This window comes from Pecten maximus, chromosome 7 (genome assembly GCF_902652985.1).
Source record: "Pecten maximus chromosome 7, xPecMax1.1, whole genome shotgun sequence".
NCBI classification, from domain to species: Eukaryota; Metazoa; Mollusca; class Bivalvia; order Pectinida; family Pectinidae; genus Pecten; species Pecten maximus.
In genome coordinates this window covers 32,745,675-32,767,861 of record NC_047021.1, presented here as the reverse complement: position 1 = coordinate 32,767,861, position 22,187 = coordinate 32,745,675, and the positions used below count along the sequence as shown (strand labels likewise).

The 22,187-nt window shown below is 34.2% G+C and overlaps 1 protein-coding gene across 1 annotated transcript in view; it reads left to right on the top strand.

Annotated features, from left to right (window-relative positions):
- The window catches only part of LOC117330617 (serine/threonine-protein kinase TBK1-like), a 35,153-nt gene extending 14,233 nt beyond the window's left edge, over window positions 1–20,920 (top strand). The window contains exons 8-20 of the mRNA XM_033889043.1: window positions 3,864–4,030; window positions 4,360–4,470; window positions 5,686–5,865; window positions 6,286–6,491; window positions 7,048–7,198; window positions 10,377–10,608; window positions 10,822–10,937; window positions 11,251–11,367; window positions 12,359–12,460; window positions 13,939–14,035; window positions 14,510–14,673; window positions 15,472–15,576; window positions 16,449–20,920. Coding sequence (XP_033744934.1) covers window positions 3,864–4,030; window positions 4,360–4,470; window positions 5,686–5,865; window positions 6,286–6,491; window positions 7,048–7,198; window positions 10,377–10,608; window positions 10,822–10,937; window positions 11,251–11,367; window positions 12,359–12,460; window positions 13,939–14,035; window positions 14,510–14,673; window positions 15,472–15,576; window positions 16,449–16,569 — 1,869 coding nt within the window. The 3' untranslated portion in view covers window positions 16,570–20,920. The remainder of the gene's footprint in view (window positions 1–3,863; window positions 4,031–4,359; window positions 4,471–5,685; window positions 5,866–6,285; window positions 6,492–7,047; window positions 7,199–10,376; window positions 10,609–10,821; window positions 10,938–11,250; window positions 11,368–12,358; window positions 12,461–13,938; window positions 14,036–14,509; window positions 14,674–15,471; window positions 15,577–16,448) is intronic.
- The last annotated feature ends 1,267 nt before the right edge of the window (window positions 20,921–22,187 follow it).

The following is a 22,187-nucleotide window of genomic DNA, read 5'->3' as shown; positions in this document are numbered from 1 at the left end:
AGATGCAGGCCCTCCTGGCCTATTTGTTTATACATGGTAAAATACCAGACTAAATATAGAAGAAAAGCATGGTGAAGGTAATAAAAAACAAAAGATTTAAAAAAGAATCAAAGGATATACCCCAGTACACCTTGTTTTATTCAAATGTTAAGTTGAGACATGTAAATTACAGCTTGTTTTAGATTTAAATGATTTAAAGATAAAAGTTTAGACACGATTCAGATATATTTAAATTTTTAGCCCACCATCATCAGATGGTGGGCTATTCAAATCGCCCTGCGTCCGTGGTCCGTCGTCCGTCCGTCCCTCCGTCCGTCCCTCCGTCCGTAAACAATTCTTGTTATCGCTATTTCTGAGAAAGTACTGAAGGGATCTTTCTCAAATTTCATATGTAGGTTCCCCTTGGTGCCTAGTTATGCATATTGCATTTTGTGACCAATCGGAAAACAACATGGCCGACAGGCAGCCATCTTGGATTTTGACAATTGAAGTTTGTTATCGCTATTTCTGAGAAAGTACTGAAGGGATCTTTCTCAAATTTCATATGAAGGTTTCCCTTGGTGCCTAGTTATGCATATTGCCTTTTGAGACCAATCGGAAAACAACATGGCCGACAGGCAGCCATCTTGGATTTTGACAATTGAAGTTTGTTATCGCTATTTCTGAGAAAGTGCTGAAGGGATCTTTCTCAAATTTCATATGTAGGTTCCCCTTGGTGCCTAGTTATGCATATTGCGTTTTGAGACCAATCGGAAAACAATATGGCCAACAGGCAGCCATCTTGGATTTTGACCATTGAAGTTTGTTATCGCTATTTCTGAGAAAGTACTGAAGGGATCTTTCTCAAATTTCATATGTAGGTTCCCCTTGGTGCCTAGTTATGCATATTGCGTTTTGAGACCAATCGGAAAACAACATGGCCAACAGGCAGCCATCTTGGATTTTGACAATTGAAGTTTGTTATCGCTATTTCTGAGAAAGTACTGAAGGGATCTTTCTCAAATTTCATATGTTGGTTCCCCTTGGTGCCTAGCTATGCATATTGCGTTTTGAGACCAATCGGAAAACAACATGGCCAACAGGCAGCCATCTTGGATTTTGACAATTGAAGTTTGTTATCGCTATTTCTGAGAAAGTACTGAAGGGATCTTTCTCAAATTTCATATGTAGGTTCCCCTTGGTGCCTAGCTATGCATATTGCATTTTGAGACCAATCGGAAAACAAGATGGCCGACAGGCAGCCATCTTGGATTTTGACAATTGAAGTTTGTTATCGCTATTTCTGAGAAAGTCCTTAATGGATCATTCTCAAATTTCATATGTAGGTTCCCCTTGGTGCCTAGTTATGCATATTGCCTTTTGAGACCAATCGGAAAACAATATGGCCGACAGGCAGCCATCTTGGATTTTGACAATTGAAGTTTGTTATCGCTATTTCTGAGAAAGTGCTGAAGGGATCTTTCTCAAATTTCATATGTAGGTTTCCCTTGGTGCCTAGTTATTCATATTGCATTTTGAGACCAATCGGAAAACAACATGGCCGACAGGCAGCCATCTTGGATTTTGACAATTGAAGTTTGTTATCGCTATTTCTGAGAAAGTATTTAAGGGATCTTTCTCAAATTTCATATGTAGGTTCCCCTTGGTTCCTTGTATTGCATTTTTGGACCAGTCTGTCCTGAAAACAACCTGGCAAACAAACAGCCATTATCGTTAAATCTCAACTTTCTTATATAGCTAGGGTTCCCTTGTTTGAAAAGTACTGGAGGGATGTCTCGATTTGCACAGATTAGTAAAATGAAGGGAAAAGTAGAGAAAAGATCAATCTGACATGGAACCTATGAAGATCATTCAATGGTGGGCGCCAAGATCCCTCTGGGATCTCTTCTTAGACCATTATAGCTACAATATTACAGCTTGTTTTAGATTTAAATGATTTAAAGATAAAAGTTTAGACACGATTCAGATATATTAACATTTTTAGACCATTATAGCACATTGTAGCAGTTACACATGCCTGCTATTTATATAACATTATGTATCTCTTAATAAAGCTACCATTTCGAAATTTGTATTCTATATATTCACCCAAGGGTTAAAATAGTTATGATTCTATCACACCTATGTAAGTCATGTGAAGATGAGAAATCTTTTTATTTTTAGCTTTATTTTTTGGTTAGATTGAGTGTAAATCCTAATTAAGTACCCTTGCTAGCTAGGAGGTTCTACATGTATCAGGTGATGCTATCACATGAATATCTTAATATGTACATTGTACTTTAAAAAGTCACGCCACTGTCAGTCAAGAAGTGGGACAAATAGACACATGATCATGGCCTCTTATATCAAATTGTAAAGTGATTATTGAATTCATTCCATATCAAAAGGTTTACATTAATATTTTACTTGATATTAGTCAAAAAAGAAAATGATTCAATGAAGATTAAAATATCAGCAATAAAATTGAATGATAAAGACATGGCCAATAGGAAGATTTTGATATTAAAAATCACACACCATATTTAGTGTATAGCCATAAGTTTGATAATTTTTATCAAACAGTTTTCAGTGAATTTCTGAAAGAAAAAAAATTGATTCTTTTTCCTATATTACTTTAAAAGGGATATATATACATATATAATGTATCACTTGAAGATGGCAGCTAGGCCTGAAAATGAAATAGTTGTCATGTTGATTCTATTTTTTCATGAGTGGTGGTGTCTGTGTATGCTTGGCACTGCAGAAATTAATCAAGCCCATGCCAGCTGTTGATACTGTAAATATATTTCAATAACACTGATGAAGTGGATGAGGTCATAAATTCTGTACACACAATTTGTCTGATGTGGCTAATATTGGAGACTGTTAACAGTTTAAACATGGTACCATAATTAATGTACCTCAATACCAGCTGCATTTAATTAAAATATCAGAATTGATCATTACAGGGCTATGAGTGGGATGGTTGGTAGGGCATTGAGTGTATACCCACTTTGTAGGTGTGATATGTGTTCAGTGATGGTCATCAGATGATTTTCATAATATAAACCATGTTTTAACATCTAATATCACATCTTGATCAGTTCCTGGTTGCTAAGGTGATGATATAATTCATAGTAACCAAAGCATATCTGACATCAACCTACACAAAAATGGTTGTTCAATATACTGACCTGACTGAAACAATGTAAATTTCATCTCTTTATAAATATTTCAGAGCTATACATATTGCAGTATAGATTTTATGTCACCTACAGAAAGTTGTTTCCTGAAGGGTGATTCCCATCGGGGTATATTATATAACCTATGGGCCTATGAATGTAAAAACAATGAATGTCGGTACATTAGTCATATTCACCCGATAGCCACTCAAATATTACTGACGCATTAATGACTCATATTTAATACTGCAGCCCATTGCAGTACAAATTACAGTAAAATCTCTAAAAGATGTCTATACACCTCCATTTTCTACATTTATTGGAACAAATTGCAAGTCACTGGTTTGAGTGGTCTCCCTTAGATATATTTCCCTACCAAGTAAGTACTAATTATAAAAAAAAAAGGTTAACATGATTTGTGACTTGATTTAAGAGAGTCAAAACAGTGACAATTACCGGTATCAAGTATTTATTAGAAAAAATTTCAAGCACTGTTTTGCGATATAATAAATCTATCTGACAGCTTCATTTTCATACATTGATATTGGGACCTTAAGCTCCTTGACATCATTTTTGGTGGAAAAATTTGATGTGAACAATATAAAGATGTAAGTTTTCTCAGCATTTTCAGCCCCAAAAAATTGTGTGCTGAAATTGAACAGGTGCACCAGTTACATGGTTTTTATGGTATGTTTTTCTCAGGATCCGGACATGTACAATCAAGCAGTGTTAAGACGGCAGTTCAAAGACCACGGTCAAACCTTCACTGGCAATGTCGATATTTGGAGCCTAGGTGTGACCTTGTACCATGTGGCGACAGGTCGTCTTCCGTTCATGCCACATGGTGGACGATCCAACTCACATACCATGTAAGTCAACTCTTACTGCAATAAAGATATAACATATGACAGTATGTTTAGATTGTTTCTTTAGAGGAAACCCGGTCAGGACAATTCCCAGCAATATATTTTAACACAATATCTATATATACTTCAACATGTTTTAGTGTCCAATTTTGGTGAAACTGTAATGGACAGAATTTTTTTATGAGTGCTTCACAATGTCTATAGCTTATGATGGAAATTTAAAACAAATCTGATATTAATGCCATCACCTCATTTTAATTGTCGTTTTTATGATGTTTTTATCGTCGTTTAAGCACATGCTTAATGTTTTTTAATAAATGTTATATTTGAAGGCATCGTATTACAAAGGAGAAGGAATCGGGGGTCATATCTGGTATTCAGCGTACAGCTGATGGACCAATTGAGTACACAAAACAGCTCCCAAAGACCTGTGTCTTATCACCGTGAGTATAGATATAGCCAAAATAGGTAGTTACCGGTGAGTGATACAGGCCCTTTATGCATTTTTAGAGACCTTCCTTGTTTTGATTCTATGTAGTGCAAATCCACCTTCTTCTTTTTTTAGTCATCCAATTTCTGCACCTGCTTTCACTCAAGCTCAAATCTGAGGGAAAACCCCAGGACTCTATAAATAGAAAATGCTGTCTAGGGCATTCATATCTAACAGCTGCCAGCAAAACATTCACAGCTGTATTATAATGACCACCTGGTCCCACAATCACCTGCATGTACATCTTGCATCATTCTTCTCAAACTAACATCAAATGTTGTTTAATGGGTGTTCTTTTCTTCTGATGAATACAATCCATTAGTATGAGTTATCTTTTTATCTACATCCTCTTTTGTTTACCTAAAGTAAAATTGGCAGGCATCCTAAGTGTAATATCACTGTTTTATATTTCTATGAAGACCAACATCAGCTATATCACCACTATTGCATATAGCTCTAGAGTTGAAAATAATTTATCCTGGAAAATGAAGTATTAACTTGGAAACATTTAACAAACGTAATATTATGTTCTTTTTACATGTAATTGTTAGTTTCTTAATATTGTTTGTTGTTTTACAATAACAAGCTTAAAATTGACGTGAAAAAGATAATTGAGAATGTTCACTGAAATTTTTAATACATATATGTATAGTATAAATAAATGAATAAGCCTAGTATGTAAATATTAGAATGCATTTTATATGTTAGAAACAAGTTTATCACTTAAAAGATATTGAAGAAATAAAATATGAAAATAGTTATAGTTAATTTGTTTGATATCACATTGCTGTTGATATCATTGTTTCATTTTCACCTACTTATGTTGTTGAAGTTTGTTTGATATCACATGAATTTACTCTTATTAGCCTGTTATTAATGCCAGTCCATTACTGTCATTAACATGTTGCATGTATGAATAAGCAGTTCAAATTTCAGTGTTCCTGTTAATGTGACATTCCACTTAATATCACACATTCCACTTAATATCACATATTTGATTTTCATCATGTTAGTAAAGGGAAAAACACTACCCAATTAATCATATACAACAACAACAAAACAAAATTTGAATAATGCAGTAGAAAGTGAAATGAAATCCTTTTTTAATGAATATTAAATCATGCACAATCATATTAAATATTGGAATTTGTTTGTTTTTGTCTTGAAGATGTTTGAAGAACCTGATAGTGCCAGTGTTGGCAGGCTTGATGGAGAGCAAACTGTCATCACGATGGACATTTGATCGGTTTTTTGAAGCCGTCAACAGCATAAACAGCATGAAGGTCATCAAGATGTTTGAATGTAACTCCGGATGTAATCTCCGGATATATGTCAGAAAGAATGACAGGTAACCTTGACAAAATCACTCTGGGCATGAATTTGTCTATACGAATATCAATATACAAATAACTTTAGCAATGAACCCACAGTATACTGGGAAATAGCATGTTTAGTCTGGTATCCATGACAACACAATTTTAATGTTAATTGTTTTCTAATTGTTGTGATATATAAAGTAGGGCAAATAATAATGACAGGAAAATATCCAACTGGAAAAAAAACATAGTGATTTACTTAAAGGCTGTTTTTGCCTGCTGCTCTGAAAACAGCTTGACTTGACTTATGCCAGTTTGTCAGCATTTATGCCTGAAAGACCAACTGGTTTGTCCATATGAAATGCAGCGGTATAAGGGAGATAATTCAGTATACTAATCTCAAAACAAATTTTCAAAAGGATCCTCTTACATTTGATGTATTACATATTCAGATATGCCAGTTTTCAAGAAGTGTTAGCCAGGGAAACAGATATTCCAGCAGTTGAGCAGCTGATTCTCTATGACAACAGAGAACTCTGTGAAATTGTCCAACAAACCATGGAGATCAATGAGTACCCAAAGCGGATCCTTACTGGACAACTCTTCCTTTATAGTCGAGAGAGGGTCGACAGACAGAAGCTTGCTCTTCCGGAGATACGTTAGTGTTTCTTCTTTTTTTTTTACATCAAACAATATTATCTGATTGATATAGTGGTATTGGTGAATAAAATTTCATAGAATTTCATTGATGTGTAAATTACTTCATATATGTTTCCATCTTCATTCAAATTTTGAAACAAAATCATATGATATACATGTACAGGTATTATTAAATAAAATTTCATGGCAATTGATCTATGTGTAATTTACCTAAGAATGTTTTTTTAATTTTCAATAATAAAATTCATTTGGAATATTCATTATGAGTTTTATATATTTTCGTAAATCTGTTATTAGTAAAATCAGTAAAAATAAATATTTCGAATATTTATTTTGAGCTTTGTATTTTTGAGTAAATCCTGATGATATTAAAAATGACTACCAATATTTCAATATTTATTTTGAGTTTTAAATTTTTGATAAAAATAATCAGCAAGGTCATACCAAGGTATGCTTTAATTATAATTATCATCTTTAGTTGGTAAAGTCTACAAATAAATCGGTAACAGCTGGACGTGAACAATGTAATTAATACAGTAATGATCGACTTGCAGCATCTTTCCCAAGCATGCCGGAGCACCTGACAGTGGACAAAGACTCTCACTATCTCCATAAAATCTGTGCCATTGCCAGTCTCATCAGCAAATCCATATCCAACATAATCCACCAGCAGGAACTGATGGAGCAGGCCGAGACGCACCTGAGGTAACTATAAGTACAGTCAAACCTCGATGATTCGAACTTCGTTGATTCGAATTTCTCGCTGTATCGAACTTTTTGCTTGGTCCCGAATTTCCTTACTATATAACGCTACTAACAAACCTATGCATGATTCGAATTTTTATAAATCGAAGTTTTCGATGTATCCAACTTTTTTCATGGCCCGTTAGCTATGATGTCATAGGTAATTGACATCTCATGATTCGAACAAAAGTTTACCTGTACTGACCACTGGACAGGTGTTGGTCGTGACCCCCGCGGCAAGATTTCACACTTCTCCCCTAGATGCAATGACTGACAATAGGGATAACGATAGCGTATGTTGTCACTCCCGATCATGGGGTTAATTAATAATCAGACCAATTTGATAGATAAAAGGTGTATTTAGAAGCCATGACATTTAATCACTCCGGTAAAACATTTCGGTAGTCGTCTCTGATAATCTTCGCCGCCATTGAAATCAGCGGTCTGTGAGTAAGTTTTACGGAACTATAAAACAAGCGGACCAATTTTAAACACAAACAATTAGCGATGTCTTCACTCATAAGTGTCACATTGCAAACTTATACATAAATATCCAAGTAAATCGAATATTTGTCATTCAATCATGCATTCTCCAACCGATCGGCATTCCGTATTTTATATGCACATAACGTAACCGCACGTGTCTTTAGCAGAAAAGCCTAACAACTTACGTAAGTGTGCATTGTACTTCTTTTGCTTTATCTGTTAAACGCGATATAAGTGTTTTGTAACCGATACATAGTTTGTTTAATTAATAAAATGCTTAGGTATAATTAATGAAAAGCATTTTTATTTTGTTGTGTTTGAGGTATAAATTAACTTTTGAGCCTGACAGGCGATGATCATCACGAAGACACCGAGGACATGTAACGTTAACATATATGGTAATTATCAAGAAAACATCGATCTATTGTCAACCATGAATAATTCGAAGTCCCGCTGTTTCGAAGTTTTGCTGTTAGTCCCTTGAACTTCGAAACATCGAAGTTTGACTGTAGTTCTATATAATACTGATAGGGTGTATCGGGCCGCGACCCACCTGAGGTAACTATAATCTAGTTCTGTATAATATTGATAGGGTGTATAGACAGAGACACACCTGAGGTAACTATAAATAGTTCTGTATAATACTGATAGGGTGTATCGGACCGAGACACACCTGAGGTAACTATAAATAGTTCTATATAATATTGATAGGGTGTATAGACAGAGACACACCTGAGGTAACTATAAATAGTTCTGTATAATACTGATAGGGTGTATAGACAGAGACACACCTGGGGTAACTATAATCTAGTTCTATATAATACTGATAGGGTGTATCAGGCCGAGACACACCTGAGGTAACTATAAATAGTTCTGTATAATACTGATAAGGTGTATCGGGCCGAGACACACCTAAGGTAACTATAAATAGTTCTATATAATACTGATAGGGTGTATCGGGCCGTGACACACCTGAGGTAACTATAAATAGTTCTGTATAATACTGATAGGGTGTATCAGGCCGAGACACACCTGAGGTAACTATAAATAGTTCTGTATAATACTGATAGGGTGTATCAGGCCGAGACACACCTGAGGTAACTATAAATAGTTCTGTATAATACTGATAGGGTGTATCAGGCCGAGACACACCTGAGGTAACTATAAATAGTTCTGTATAATACTGATAGGGTGTCTCAGGACGAGACACACATGAGGTAACTATAAATAGTTCTGTATAATACTGATAGGGTGTCTCAGGCCGAGACACACATGAGGTAACTATAAATAGTTCTGTATAATACTGATAGGGTGTCTCAGGACGAGACACACATGAGGTAACTATAAATAGTTCTGTATAATACTGATAGGGTGTCTCAGGCCGAGACACACATGAGGTAACTATAATATAGTTCTGTATAGACACACCTGGGGTAACTATAATCTAGTTCTGTATAATACTGATAGGGTGTATTGGGCCGAGACACACCTGAGGTAACTATAATATAGTTCTGTATAGACACACATGAGGTAACTATAATCTAGTTCTGTATAGACACACCTGGGGTAACTATAATCTAGTTCTGTATAATACTGATAAGGTGTATCGGACTGAGACACACCTGATGTAACTATAATTTAGTTCTGTATAGACACACCTGGGGTAACTATAATCTAGTTCTGTATAGACACACCTGGGGTAACTATAATCTAGTTCTGTATAATACTGATAGGGTGTATCAGACCGAGACACACCTGAGGTAACTATAAATAGTTCTGTATAGCTATATATATATATATATAGACACACCTATGGTAACTATAATATAGTTCTGTATAGACACACCTGGGGTAACTATAATCTAGTTCTGTATAATACTGATAGGGTGTATCAGACCGAGACACACCTGGGGTAACTATAATCTAGTTCTGTATAATACTGATAGGGTGTATCAGACCGAGACACACCTGAGGTAACTATAAATAGTTCTGTATAGCTATAGACACACCTAAGGTAACTATAATCTAGTTCTGTATAATACTGATAAGGTGTATCGGGCCGAGACACACCTGGGGTAGCTATAAATAGTTCTGTATAATATTGATAGGGTGTATTGGGCCAAGACACACCTTGGGTAGCTATAATCTAGTTCTGTATAATATTGATAGGGTGTATTGGGCCGAGACACACCTGGGGTAACTATAATCTAGTTCTGTATAATATTGATAGGGTGTATTGGGCCGAGACACACCTTGGGTAGAACTATAATCTAGTTCTGTATAATATTGATAGGGTGTATTGGGCCGAGACACACCTGGGGTAGCTATAATCTAGTTCTGTATAATACTCTGGTTGAGAAAATATGATTTATTTTGTAAAGATAGGATGCATCTGGTCGAGAAAATTCAAGTTAAGTCAATATTGTACAGATTGTTTAAAGCCTATATAGTAAAGATAAAGTGTTGTGGACTAGAAAATCTTATTAAGTACTTCAGTTTTGGAGAGTCGTTATTGCGATGGAATATTAGGTATGTACGCCTATAATGGTTTCCCTCTAATGAGATGAAAGATTTATCAAAGATGTTTAAGATAGTATCCATCTAAGATGTCTTTAATGATTTCAGAAAAAATTGTTATATATTTTTCCCACAGGGATTTCATTTTCCAAATCATCAAACGTATCAACAGCTGTGTTCCGGATATGTCGGAACACCTTGAGGAAAATGAGATGCATCAGAAAACATTCTTCGCCAGTTATTCATGCTTAAATGAACTTGTACAAGTAATCGAACAGAACCACAGCCAAGGTTCCACGCTTAAAAAAGCCAAAATCAAACTGAGACAAATCCTTAACGACGAATCCCCTAAAGAAGTTTTAAAAAAGGTACTGAATATAGCTGAATATAGATATTGATTATTTTTTTTACACTTGACCCTGCATGACAGCTGAATATTTTAACAAATGGTATATCAAAATAACATCTATAATCTATCAATACAACTTTATTATGTCATACTTTTTATCTGGTAATTTATATCATAGCATTGCCATATACAAATGTAATGATTAAATTCATCCTCAATTCTTATCTTACAGGCAGTGAACCGCTGCAATGAGGTCAAAGTCTACATGACAGTACTTGTAGAAAAAATGGCAGAGCATGAGCGAGATGCCATGTTTAGTTACGCCAGATGTTCTGAGGAAGACCATTGGTAGGTTATATTCTGGTTGACAGTATTACAGTCATTGACCTGATCACATTGTATCATAACTTGTGTAATGTCAAAGGCAATTACTATTGGATTTGGTTATTGAGTTTCAACAGTTGGTATATATTTTTATGGATATTTTTCATATGTTTTTGGAGATTTTTTCATATTTGTATAGATATTTTTCATGTTTCTTGGAGATATTTTTCATCTTTTAATGGAATTTTTTCATATATTTTTTGGAGATATTTTTCTGGATATTTTTCATAATTTAATGGACATTTTTCAAAGTTGATTTTTTACTATTTATTTCCAGTGTACAAAAGAGCAGTCATTTAGTGACACTTCTGACAGAGATGTGGACTATGTTTACCAAACACAGGAAACAGAGGACACTGACATCGGAGGAAGAATTCATACACAACTCTCAGAAGTAGGGGATCAAACACTATTTCTCTGATATAACAGACAAAAATATTTAGGGATAAGAATCGAAAATAAACAGAAACAAAGCCTATTGCAAAAACAAAACAAAAAACAAAAACAAAACTTCCATTCCTTTTAGATATTAAAATACCAAATTTATTGGTTACATATTAAAACCCATTTTCCATTATATTATACTATTTTCCTTGATAAGGATGTCCGCATTAAAAAGGTGTCCGCTTTATACATGATATGTATATAGTGATTTTCATTGAGGATTCCTGGAACTGTCCATTATGGACAGGTGCCCACTATAAAAGGGTGTCCGCTAGTACAGGTTTGACTGTATTGTTCTTGGTGTAAGCGCGATTAAACTAACTGTTCCACATTGGGGAATTTGTAAAACATAGCTTGTGAATACTGTACACAAACATATCTAGTGGAAATCTTATTTTAGTGGTGTTTGCCCTGGAAGCATTATGCTAAATTATTTTTGTTCTAATAACAAAGTGCGCTAATCTGTTATAATGTGGTATTTCTTGAGAAATTGACATTTCAGGTAGTTGTAATATTTCCATAAATTTTAGTTTATGGGAATCTTTAAATGTATGCAATAAATGGAAGCACACATGTATTTGAATTAAAATCTGCTTCAAATACTGGCAAGCCGTTTGCAATCTGATTAAAGTCAGCTGTTACATGGCTACATTTACTATGCACCAGCAGCTGATTTTAATCAGATTGAGTCGTTTGAAGGATACTTCCAAAAGATGCATTCACAGAAATATAGAATTAACAGTTATTTCATAGGTTTTCAATATCCCTTAATGCTTACAGTCTAAAACAAACATGAGATTGAGGGAAATGTCTGCCAGAAGTGTTTTGTATTTCCATTAATTCAATAAGAAATGTCCAGGACAAGAGTGGATGATGTGGCTTACAGGATCAGTCTTGTACAGGTATCACTTCTTTTAACATACAGCATCTCTTCCATTCAGATTAAAGTCACAAGAATATTCAGCAAGACTTCTTTCCATTCTGGATGGCCATTGTCGCATCAACGTCATACAGACGTACGATGTCACCACCAAACAGATCAGGTAATGGTTTGACCATCAGATTAAGCTGAAAACGATAATGAGCTTGGTACTGAAATTTACTGAAAAATCTCCAAGTCAGTGTAGTTGATGAATAAGATGAATACTTCTGATATCAAATGCAGCCAAAATAATCGGCTTAATAATCAAGTACAGCACTGCATCATAAAAACTATGGAGTTGAGTAGAGTACTGAGTAGGTCACAGGTTGAAGGGTTGAAAACAAATAGTGTACCAGTTTCTTTCATCATGTCTTTTGTTGTTGGAAGCTACATAATAGTGAAATACTGATGAGTTCTAAAATGTTATATTATTCTACATTGCATGTAGTAAAAGCAATTCTGCCTGCTGGAAGTTTTGGGAGAAGGGAAATAACTCCCTCAACTCTTCGTTGTTGGAGACTCTCCAAGTTTGGTCGGCATGTCTCCAACAGGCACTGTGGCAAATAGAGGGTATACCATTTTTGGCTAAAAAGATCTTCAAGTTTGTTACTTGCACAATTAATGTCCGCAATTCAGTGTTGATCTGCTGCTTCTTCTTTATGGTCTTGATATTTGACCTGTATCATGGTTAAGGGCCAACAAAAACCATTTTCTGGGTTGTAGGGGTCAAATCTGTTGTTTAGAATTATTTTAATTAAATTGCAGTTGAGTGTTAGAGTTCATAAGCCTTTTTTTTGGAATATTTTCTAATGTGCATCTAGGTGTAAAATTCACCTGAAAAAAAATTACTCAAAATGAAACAAGATGGCCACCAGGCAGACATCTTGAACTTCCAACAGTCAATGTTTGTTAAAGCTGTTTTTCAAGAAGTACTGGACATTTATTGTGCATATTAAAAATAATTAATCAGTTTGGACACTGATATGAAAAAAGCAAAATGACTGTTAGGTCTATAGTACATGGTTTATTATCATGGCCACCAGGTAGTCATCTTTAATCTTAATATTTAAGTTTGTTATAAGCAGTCACTTTCTAGAAAATAAAGTGCTTTCCCCACATTTTATTCTAAAACTGTATTTACTTCTACTCCGCTAAAACTGACTATTATTGCAGACTCAAAAATAATGTTGATACATAGGCGACAGGTCAGAATTTTTCAGTCAGGGAATAAGGTCAGTTTTAGGGGACTCATTAACCACTTGATTGTTTAACAGATTACAGAAAAGATTTCTCTCTAGAATTATAACCATGGGGTCACGTTAATTCAGTCAATTAGATTGCAAGCCACGTAACTCAGGCGAAGATCTGAGGTACATGGTTGACACTCCCTATGTTATTCAGTGAGGAGACCCTGTCTCAAAATGACCCTGGCTTTTCACTGGGTGATAAACCCAGCAAACAAACAAAAATAGTTATAAGCAACATATTTATTTCATTTTACTAAGATTGTTAAAGGTTTGTTTGTTTCTTTTTTTTTTTACTTTTAGTCTGGTTATGAATTGTAAATTGTTAAATAATAAAACAAGTGAATTTCTACAGCTTACTCCTGAAAAATCTGCAGAGGACAAAGAAAGTTGATCAAAACATCCGAAGTGTAAATGACTGTCGTAAGAAACTGAGTGAAAGAATAGGCAAGGTCAGTATATGTTTATATATATATAAATATATGATTTGTAGGGCATGGTTCATAACTAATGAGGAAGGGATGGTCAAAAATGGCCACTGGATTCAAGCATTCTGATGTTCATTGGAATGTGTTAATAGTACGTTAAACAAAATAAACCAAAACCTAAGCAAAGGAAAAGAATTACATGACACCAACATATTTTTTGTTTACACCATTGTTTTTATTGCTTTTTCGAGTTGATATACTCTATCTGATGATGCATTACATTATACTGCATATTTATTAAGTTACAATTAAATTTATTGGTCATTAAAAAAAGGATGTATCTTATTCATGAAAATAAATTTCACTGCCAGAATTTATGACAAAACTAGAAACATTAAGAACTCCGGAAAAACAAATTTGAATTTCAAACTAGCAAAACGTTATCTTTAAAACTTATAAAACTCCACATTCTATTTAAATTGCTATACAATATTCCAGATGGAAATGGAATGCAAGAAAATTGCCGATGAAGCCAAAGAAATGGTCCAGTGGAGTATGAAAACTACTCCCCAAGGCGCATCAGCTATGGCCATGCCTCCCATTGACACCTTGTCGTCTGGCTCTCCATTCAGCACCTTCAGCATGGAGAAAGTCACACTCAGGTAAGTTTACTGCCATATGTATGGATTCTAGTTCATAGTAATGTAACAGGGCATGTGATTGGTCATTTACACCACTGTGTAGCTACGATATTCCATCTGCAAATTTCTTATTTACACAATAGTGCCAATGGTAGTATTCTCTAACAGTCACTGAATCGAATACATGTACAGTGATCGTTGTCGATGTCATAACCATAGCCTAACTCTGAAAGGTCGCTATAGCTTTGCTCCGAAATCCGCAGTTCAAATAAATGTGCGACACATTAGCGCGATATCCGCCGAAAAATACAAAACATAGTAAGGTTGTTACCAGATTTATGGATTTGAACTGGAAAATAATATGTTAGATGATTTTGGTTTAGCTCGCCAAATGTTTAGCTCACCAGTGAGCTTTTTTCTGAGTATGGTCTATCCATCGTTATTTCTCCTCAACTTTGTTTTGAAACACCACTTATCCAGGATGACTGAATGGATTATGACTTAAAGATGTTTAAGAGCACTGTTAGGTAAAAGAGAGTATATATGTAGGAGAGAGTGGGCCCACTTGGTACAGAGGGGCTTTTTAAGTAGTTTATGAATTCACGTAATGCATGAAATGCAAAAAACAACCAGGATCAGTTGGATCAGCAGTGCGTTTGTATGCTGTGGGAACACCAACTGGAGTTACACAAAGCCAAAAGCCATACAACAGAGCTACAATGCTGTAAGTACCTGGTAGTATGATATAACCTTTGTATGCCTCCATTAAACAATAAACATTATTCTTTACCATGACCCATGTGATGTTCCTCGTTTCAGTATGAAATCATTGATCGAAGGCAGGAGAGAGATTGATGACATGATGGCACAAAGCAGTTCCAGTTTGGAAGAATCATATCACCTGATTGAATCATGTCTCCACCCGTAAGTATTATCTACAGTGATAGGTTCCCAAAACTTATAAAAAGTGCAGAGCTGAATGTTCAAGTTTGTGAGACTTGTAGCTCTTATTGGATAATTACAGTTCACAATTATGACATTAAACTTTTGCTTCTGGGTAATTTCCTCTGTAAATTTCCTACCATTTGAATGTCTATAAATAGTAACCTATGAATATTCATATTCTTTATGTATAATGCATATTGGCAAATGTGCATATTTGAAGAGAAGGGTCAAATGGAAATAATTGTATATATGTGAAACTTGAATCATAAAATTGATGAGCAATTTGAATAATGATGTGATCCTCAAAGAAAAGGTTTACAAGGTAGAGGAGCTGAATTGAGGAATATTTGTCTCGGGTAATTTATTAACAGTAACACTATTTCAGCAATTTACATGAAGACTTGCACTTCATACTCAAATCCTACAAATAAATTTTACAGCTATAATTGACAAGTGACTACCTATGTAAATTGTTGTACAAGATAGTTCAAAGAAAATATGCTGGATTATAGTAACTGCTTTAAATTTGGCTTGTAAGCTAGATTTTAAATAGTTGATAATTAATGATATAAAGAGGTCGACTAAATGCTCAGGGCTATTTCATTAATATATATATATATACATGTATACCATTGGAGGACTCCAGAAAGAAATTCTATGCATGGTGGGTGCTGGAGAAGATACTGATAAATGCTACTGTTTGATTGAATCACCTTTCTTGGAAGTCCTGGTTTGAAGAACCTGGAACCCTCCTGCTTGGTAGATATTTTGCTGGAATAGCCCTAAATTAAGGCTGAATTGAATCAATATATTAATACAGTCATAAATATGATAATTTGTGTGATTTACAGGAAGAAAGCTGGACAGCATGAAGATCCTGGTCCATCTGAAATAGAAACACCTGGCCCAAAAAAGGTCATATCTCATCCAGGTATCCAAGCCACATCTGGTGACTACTTAACTGGTAGTTGAGACGTTACCATGTTGGAATTTACGTAGACAGTGATAAGATTTGTGATCATGGTAACACGGTTGCTACTGGTCACCAGGTGAATGGCTGATGCAATAAAATCTGGACAACAGACGGATCAGGAATTCATATCGTTTCTTCTCACTGGTTGCCCACTAGATCCCACTTTTTATGTTCTTTATTCAAATGACACAAAAGATATTTTGGTGATGAAGTGTTTTAGTGTAAAATCTTCCATAGATACCGGGGTATGTCAAAATTTGTAAAATACATAAATAAATATGATCAAATTTTACTCAATTTTGGTGATGAAATCTTACCAATATTTGGTGATTTATCATCAAACAAGTTTTAGTAGACCCCATCAAATCTGACCTAGTACACATTCCCTGTGACAGGAATAATCTCAAATGAATAAGTTTACAGTCTTCTGTCTCAATTTATTTTTATAAAATCAAATCAAAATATTTGCCTAATTAAAATTTAGTCTACTTTGAGGATTTTAACAGTGTTATATCTGTAGATCCACTAACTTTCTTGATATATTCTGTTTATTTGAGGGTTAACACTACCTTATGATTTGTACCTGAAGTGATTTGTATAAAGAGTTATCTCCGTTCAAGACTCATGGAAGAGTTATATTTGGACAGCAGTGTTGCTCAAATGGTTAGTTTAGACAGGTTATTATTAGAAAGTCTTACACAGGTGAGTGTTTTAGACAGAATCTTTTTAATGCAGGTTTTTAATTTACAATTAAATTCACACAAAAACAAAAAGACTTAAATGCCTGTGTATTCATTAGCGGCTTTTTTTTAAGTCTGCATCATTAGATTTTTTGGAACTCTTATAGAAAGAAGACACAGGTCATAGTTAGGTAGCATATCCTTAAACATCGGGATAACAAGTGTGGTTAGATTTAGATGTAACGTGTAAAGGAAGTGTGTTGTGCATTGTCAGGAAGCAAAGGATGCTGTAGTTAGTTAGCAAATGTAATAGAAGCTGTTTTATAATCGAATTAGCATATGTGACCAAATTATCATTAGCACTTGTTTTGTTCTCTGTTGCCTTGGAAAGTTTTGTTCTCTGTTGCCTTGGAAATCCGATTTTTAACAAATGATTTTTACTTTGATTTATTTTACCAACTATATTATACTCTATCCAAAATCATAGATACTAAAAACTTAAGTATGTTCAATAATGAAAAACATCAATTTAATCCAGATTTGAGTATCACATGATTTTTTTATTTATTTTTAATCTAGAAGAAATTTTGTTTACTATTACAATGTAAGAGAGTGATATTGATTGTGAAGGGTAACAATTTGAGGAGAAGGACTAGCACTTTGGTTTTATGTGTAAACCATTTAATATATTGGTACTAGACCTTGAATTGTCCTTTACCAGACATGCTGATTCTGTTTTTCTTGTTTTCTTGATCAAAAAGTAAATCCTGTCAGTTGTCAAATCAAGTTTCTTAATGTAGACCTGATATTTGATATCACTTCAGTGATAGGACTAAAGTCAACTTCAAAAAAATACAATATTATTTTGGACAGTTATAGATACTTCATCATCAACATATAACAAGTTGTGTCCATTTGAATCTAGGTACAAACTAAAAGTGGGGTATGTAATGTACTATATAGTAATCAGTGTACTGAGTTTTCTTCTGGCATCAATGAAGCTGATCCACAACAGCTTATATTAACTGATCATGGACGAAGCTGATCCGCATCAGCTCAACCGATCATGGATGGAGCTGATCCGCATCAGCTTGACTGATCATTGATGAAGCTGATCCACAACATCTCAACTGATCATGGATGAAGCTGATCCACAACAGCTTATATTAACTGATCGTGGATAAAGCTAATCCACATCAGCTTAACTGATCATGGACGAAGCTGATCCACAGCAGCTCAACCGATCCTGACATCAGCAGCTTGTGTGGTTTGATGTTTGGCAATATAATGCTGCAGGATGATTGAATTGGTGATGTAACTTTTTACACCAAAGGAAATGTTTACCACCAGATCTGCTGAACAGAAAGAGTGCTTACATTGAACGGAAATATATGTATGGAAAACATGATCCATCTATCCCTTTTCGCCTGAATCCGCCATTTATCATCATTGATATGTGTTCACAACATTTAATATCCTCGATTTTCTGAAAGATCTTTCGAAAACAGATTTCCAACACACTAGCACCATTAAGTAAGTAATGGTTGTTCATTGACAAATTCTAATTCAAGACAATGATATTCAAAACCCGAGTTAAAATTTCCATAATTTATTGGAAAATTGGAAATAACACACATGCTTGCCAATGTACAATTGGTGTTAGATATGACCATTGATTAACTGGACAAACAAATTGAAGATATATGAATTGGAAAAAATTATAAGTAAATTTGGAAGGAATACTTTCTTTATCAAATGTGGAACATCGGAAAAATCAGAGAAATATTATGAAAGGAATCGAGGAAATCATCAGATATATAAGAAGAGATGTGCCAAATCTGAAGTGTTGTGTTTACTCAGAAGAATGAAGAATTTGAGTGTGATAAAAAAAAAATAAACGAAATCATGAATTTTGGAAAAAATGATTTCATAGAAATAGTCTGTCAGAAGTATTGTGTTTGTTCACATTATCATAACCTATCGGTTACAACCGCCTACTACAAGTTCCAACAAGGATTCGTCTCGGTTTGATAGAGTGACTTATTATATCTGTGAAGCTGTCATTGATATTGACGATGAGTAAACAGCTTACACAACCGTTCCAAAAATATTGCTTCTGAGCTTTTCCAGGATACCTTCAAACTGTATACTGCAGTTTGATTTTAATGTTTGAAAAAAATATGTAACCATCCTATATATATTTATATATATATATATATATATACAAATGTACATGTATAGGATCTGGTAAGTAATAACGACTGTATTGGTCCAATATAGGTACTGGATCCTAACAAACATGTTCGCTCGATGCGTATTACTAGAAATAGATAATTGGTCATGTAGTAAATTCGACAATTTACTTGTCTGTACAGTCGTTATTACTGCATGATCATTTATATATACATGTACATGTATATATATATATATTACATATATAGAAAACATGATAATATTTCCTTATGAAGGTAAGTAGAATTTTTTTTTTTTTTTTTTATATACATTTGTACATTATATATGAATGAGAGAGAGTAACCAGATGCAGGAACCAATCAAAAATGTAATTTCATAATACACAATTATTGAAAAGGACCCTTAAATCATTAAATCCTCTGTCTCAATCCACTGAAGAAATCTTTATAAGAATAAAATGTTATAATGTTCTTAGACTGTTAAAGAGGAAACTTGGTATAAACCGATCGGTGTTATCGAGCTGGTTGGATTATGAGCTCACGGACTATGATTAATCACCTAAGGTAAAGTCACCAGACATTTAAGATAAAATATTGAATTTCATGATTTACTCTCCAGGGACATTTCTTCGAATTATGTCAATAAAAAAAAGTTGGTACATTGTATGTTATTTTGCACCTACCCATCCAGATTTTGGCATTTCTTTCGACCTGTTTTGTACGTTTGGTTGCCTCAAAACAGCTGTAGCTGGAGCTGGAGCGGTTTCATTTTGGCTTTCTCAACTCTTAATTTGTTTCAATAAGTCCTTTGACTAATGAGCTTGCTTTGGTTCTTTGAATTTTATGTTGCCACCTCATTTGTGGTTTATATTGTTGATAAAAGTATTTGGTCCTATATGATTTCTGTAACATACATGTGATTACGTATCAATCGTTTTGTATGTGATGGAATTTTTGTTAATGAAGTATGCAGTACATGTGCCGGTCTGTTTTTACATTGGTAGGAGAGTGTATTGGTATGGATAAGGATATTGTGTCCGTGCGTACAATGTAGGTGTTTTTCTGTATGATAGTGTACAATATAGGATAGGGTATTGGTATGGATAAGGAGATTGTGTCCGTGCGTAGGTGTTTTTCTGTATGATAGTGTACACGATAGGATAGGGTATTGGATAAGGAGATTGTGTCCGTGCGTGTTTGGTGCTAGGTGTTTGTCTGTATGACAGTGTACATGTTAGGATAGTGTATTGGTATGTGTCAGTGTGTAGGTGTTGGTATTTTTGTGTAAGTGATTAATGACTTTAGTGTTATTAGTATATTGCAGATTAATGTAATATGTTCGGCAGATATGTGATACATAACATATTATACAAACTATTATCCAATGATCATATATATTAAGACAAGAGACAGTGATGAACATGATTAAATATGTCTGTTTTTCGATTCTACTCGATACATATAAATACAACTACACTCAAAACGGTCACTCGGTCTTTATACAAATTCTAAGTACAGGCGATTGTTATTTGTTATTGGGTTCTTTTTTTTTATTTGTTTGTTTGATGTTATAGGCTAATAATATATTTAAATTTGTAAAAAAAACAACTTCAGTATGACGTGGCCAACTGTCATCAACATTATTTAGAATATATCTGAGACAGACGTATCGATGGAAAACTTCTCCATTCCACAATGTAAAGTTATATATCGTATTTTCTTAATTTTTTATAAGCTCTGTATAATTATTTAATTATGTCTATATATTTGGGTGTATACTAACTACTGTGGGAAAGTCATATTTAGGAGGGACAAATATGTATAGTGTGGTGTATGTTTGGTAGTACATGTACTTGGTTTTAAAATCAAAATGAAAAGAACAGTTTAACATAAATAAGTAATAATTATATATTGTTTTTAAACTTAATGATGCAAACGAATTTCAATGCTATAGGAACATCTTTATTGTAAACTTTTTTATAAAAATGCATCCAATATCAAAACAGGTACGTATATACAGTGTATCTGCTTTAACTATTCGGTTCACTGAATCACCCCATCCTGCTACATCATCATCTTCACGATGATTTACTTTACTAGTACTATCGTATTGTTGCCGAATAGACTGGTATATACATAGATTGTACTTTGTAATTTGACTGATAATATGTACTAGTCTTTGTTATTCAAATTTATTTTTGATCGATTAATACATGATTAATACCCTAAGTTTTAGCTAACTTTTCAAAAACGACCCTAGATTTAGCCTGAAGAACGCGGGGTTGAATGGCAACAATGTTTTATCAAATGAATAGCCTTGAGGTTTATTGAAGGTCACAGGGGTCAAATGTGTGAAAATATTTGAACAATGATTTCTTTTTCTTTCACCAAGAGACATAGAAACCTGTCATTTGGCAAGAAACAAAATACGCAGCCTAGTCTGGTATTTGGATAAACTGGTGAACAGTTTAATTAGTAGTTGTATGAATGACCTAAGTAGCAGGCGAGCTATACAGGCCCATTGGGCTTCTTATGTAATATTGTCACCTTTACAGTTATGTTGAAAAATCTTTTAACTTTACATGCAAGTATAACCATTTATTTTTTTGAGAGATTGGTAAATATTCTAACTACGTCAAAATATGTGTGATATTCATATTTATTCTGCTACGCGTTTGTGTGTAGACTGTTTGATTTTGCAGATCGCGTTTACCTGTGATGAAATTTCATTGTAAAAGTCACGTC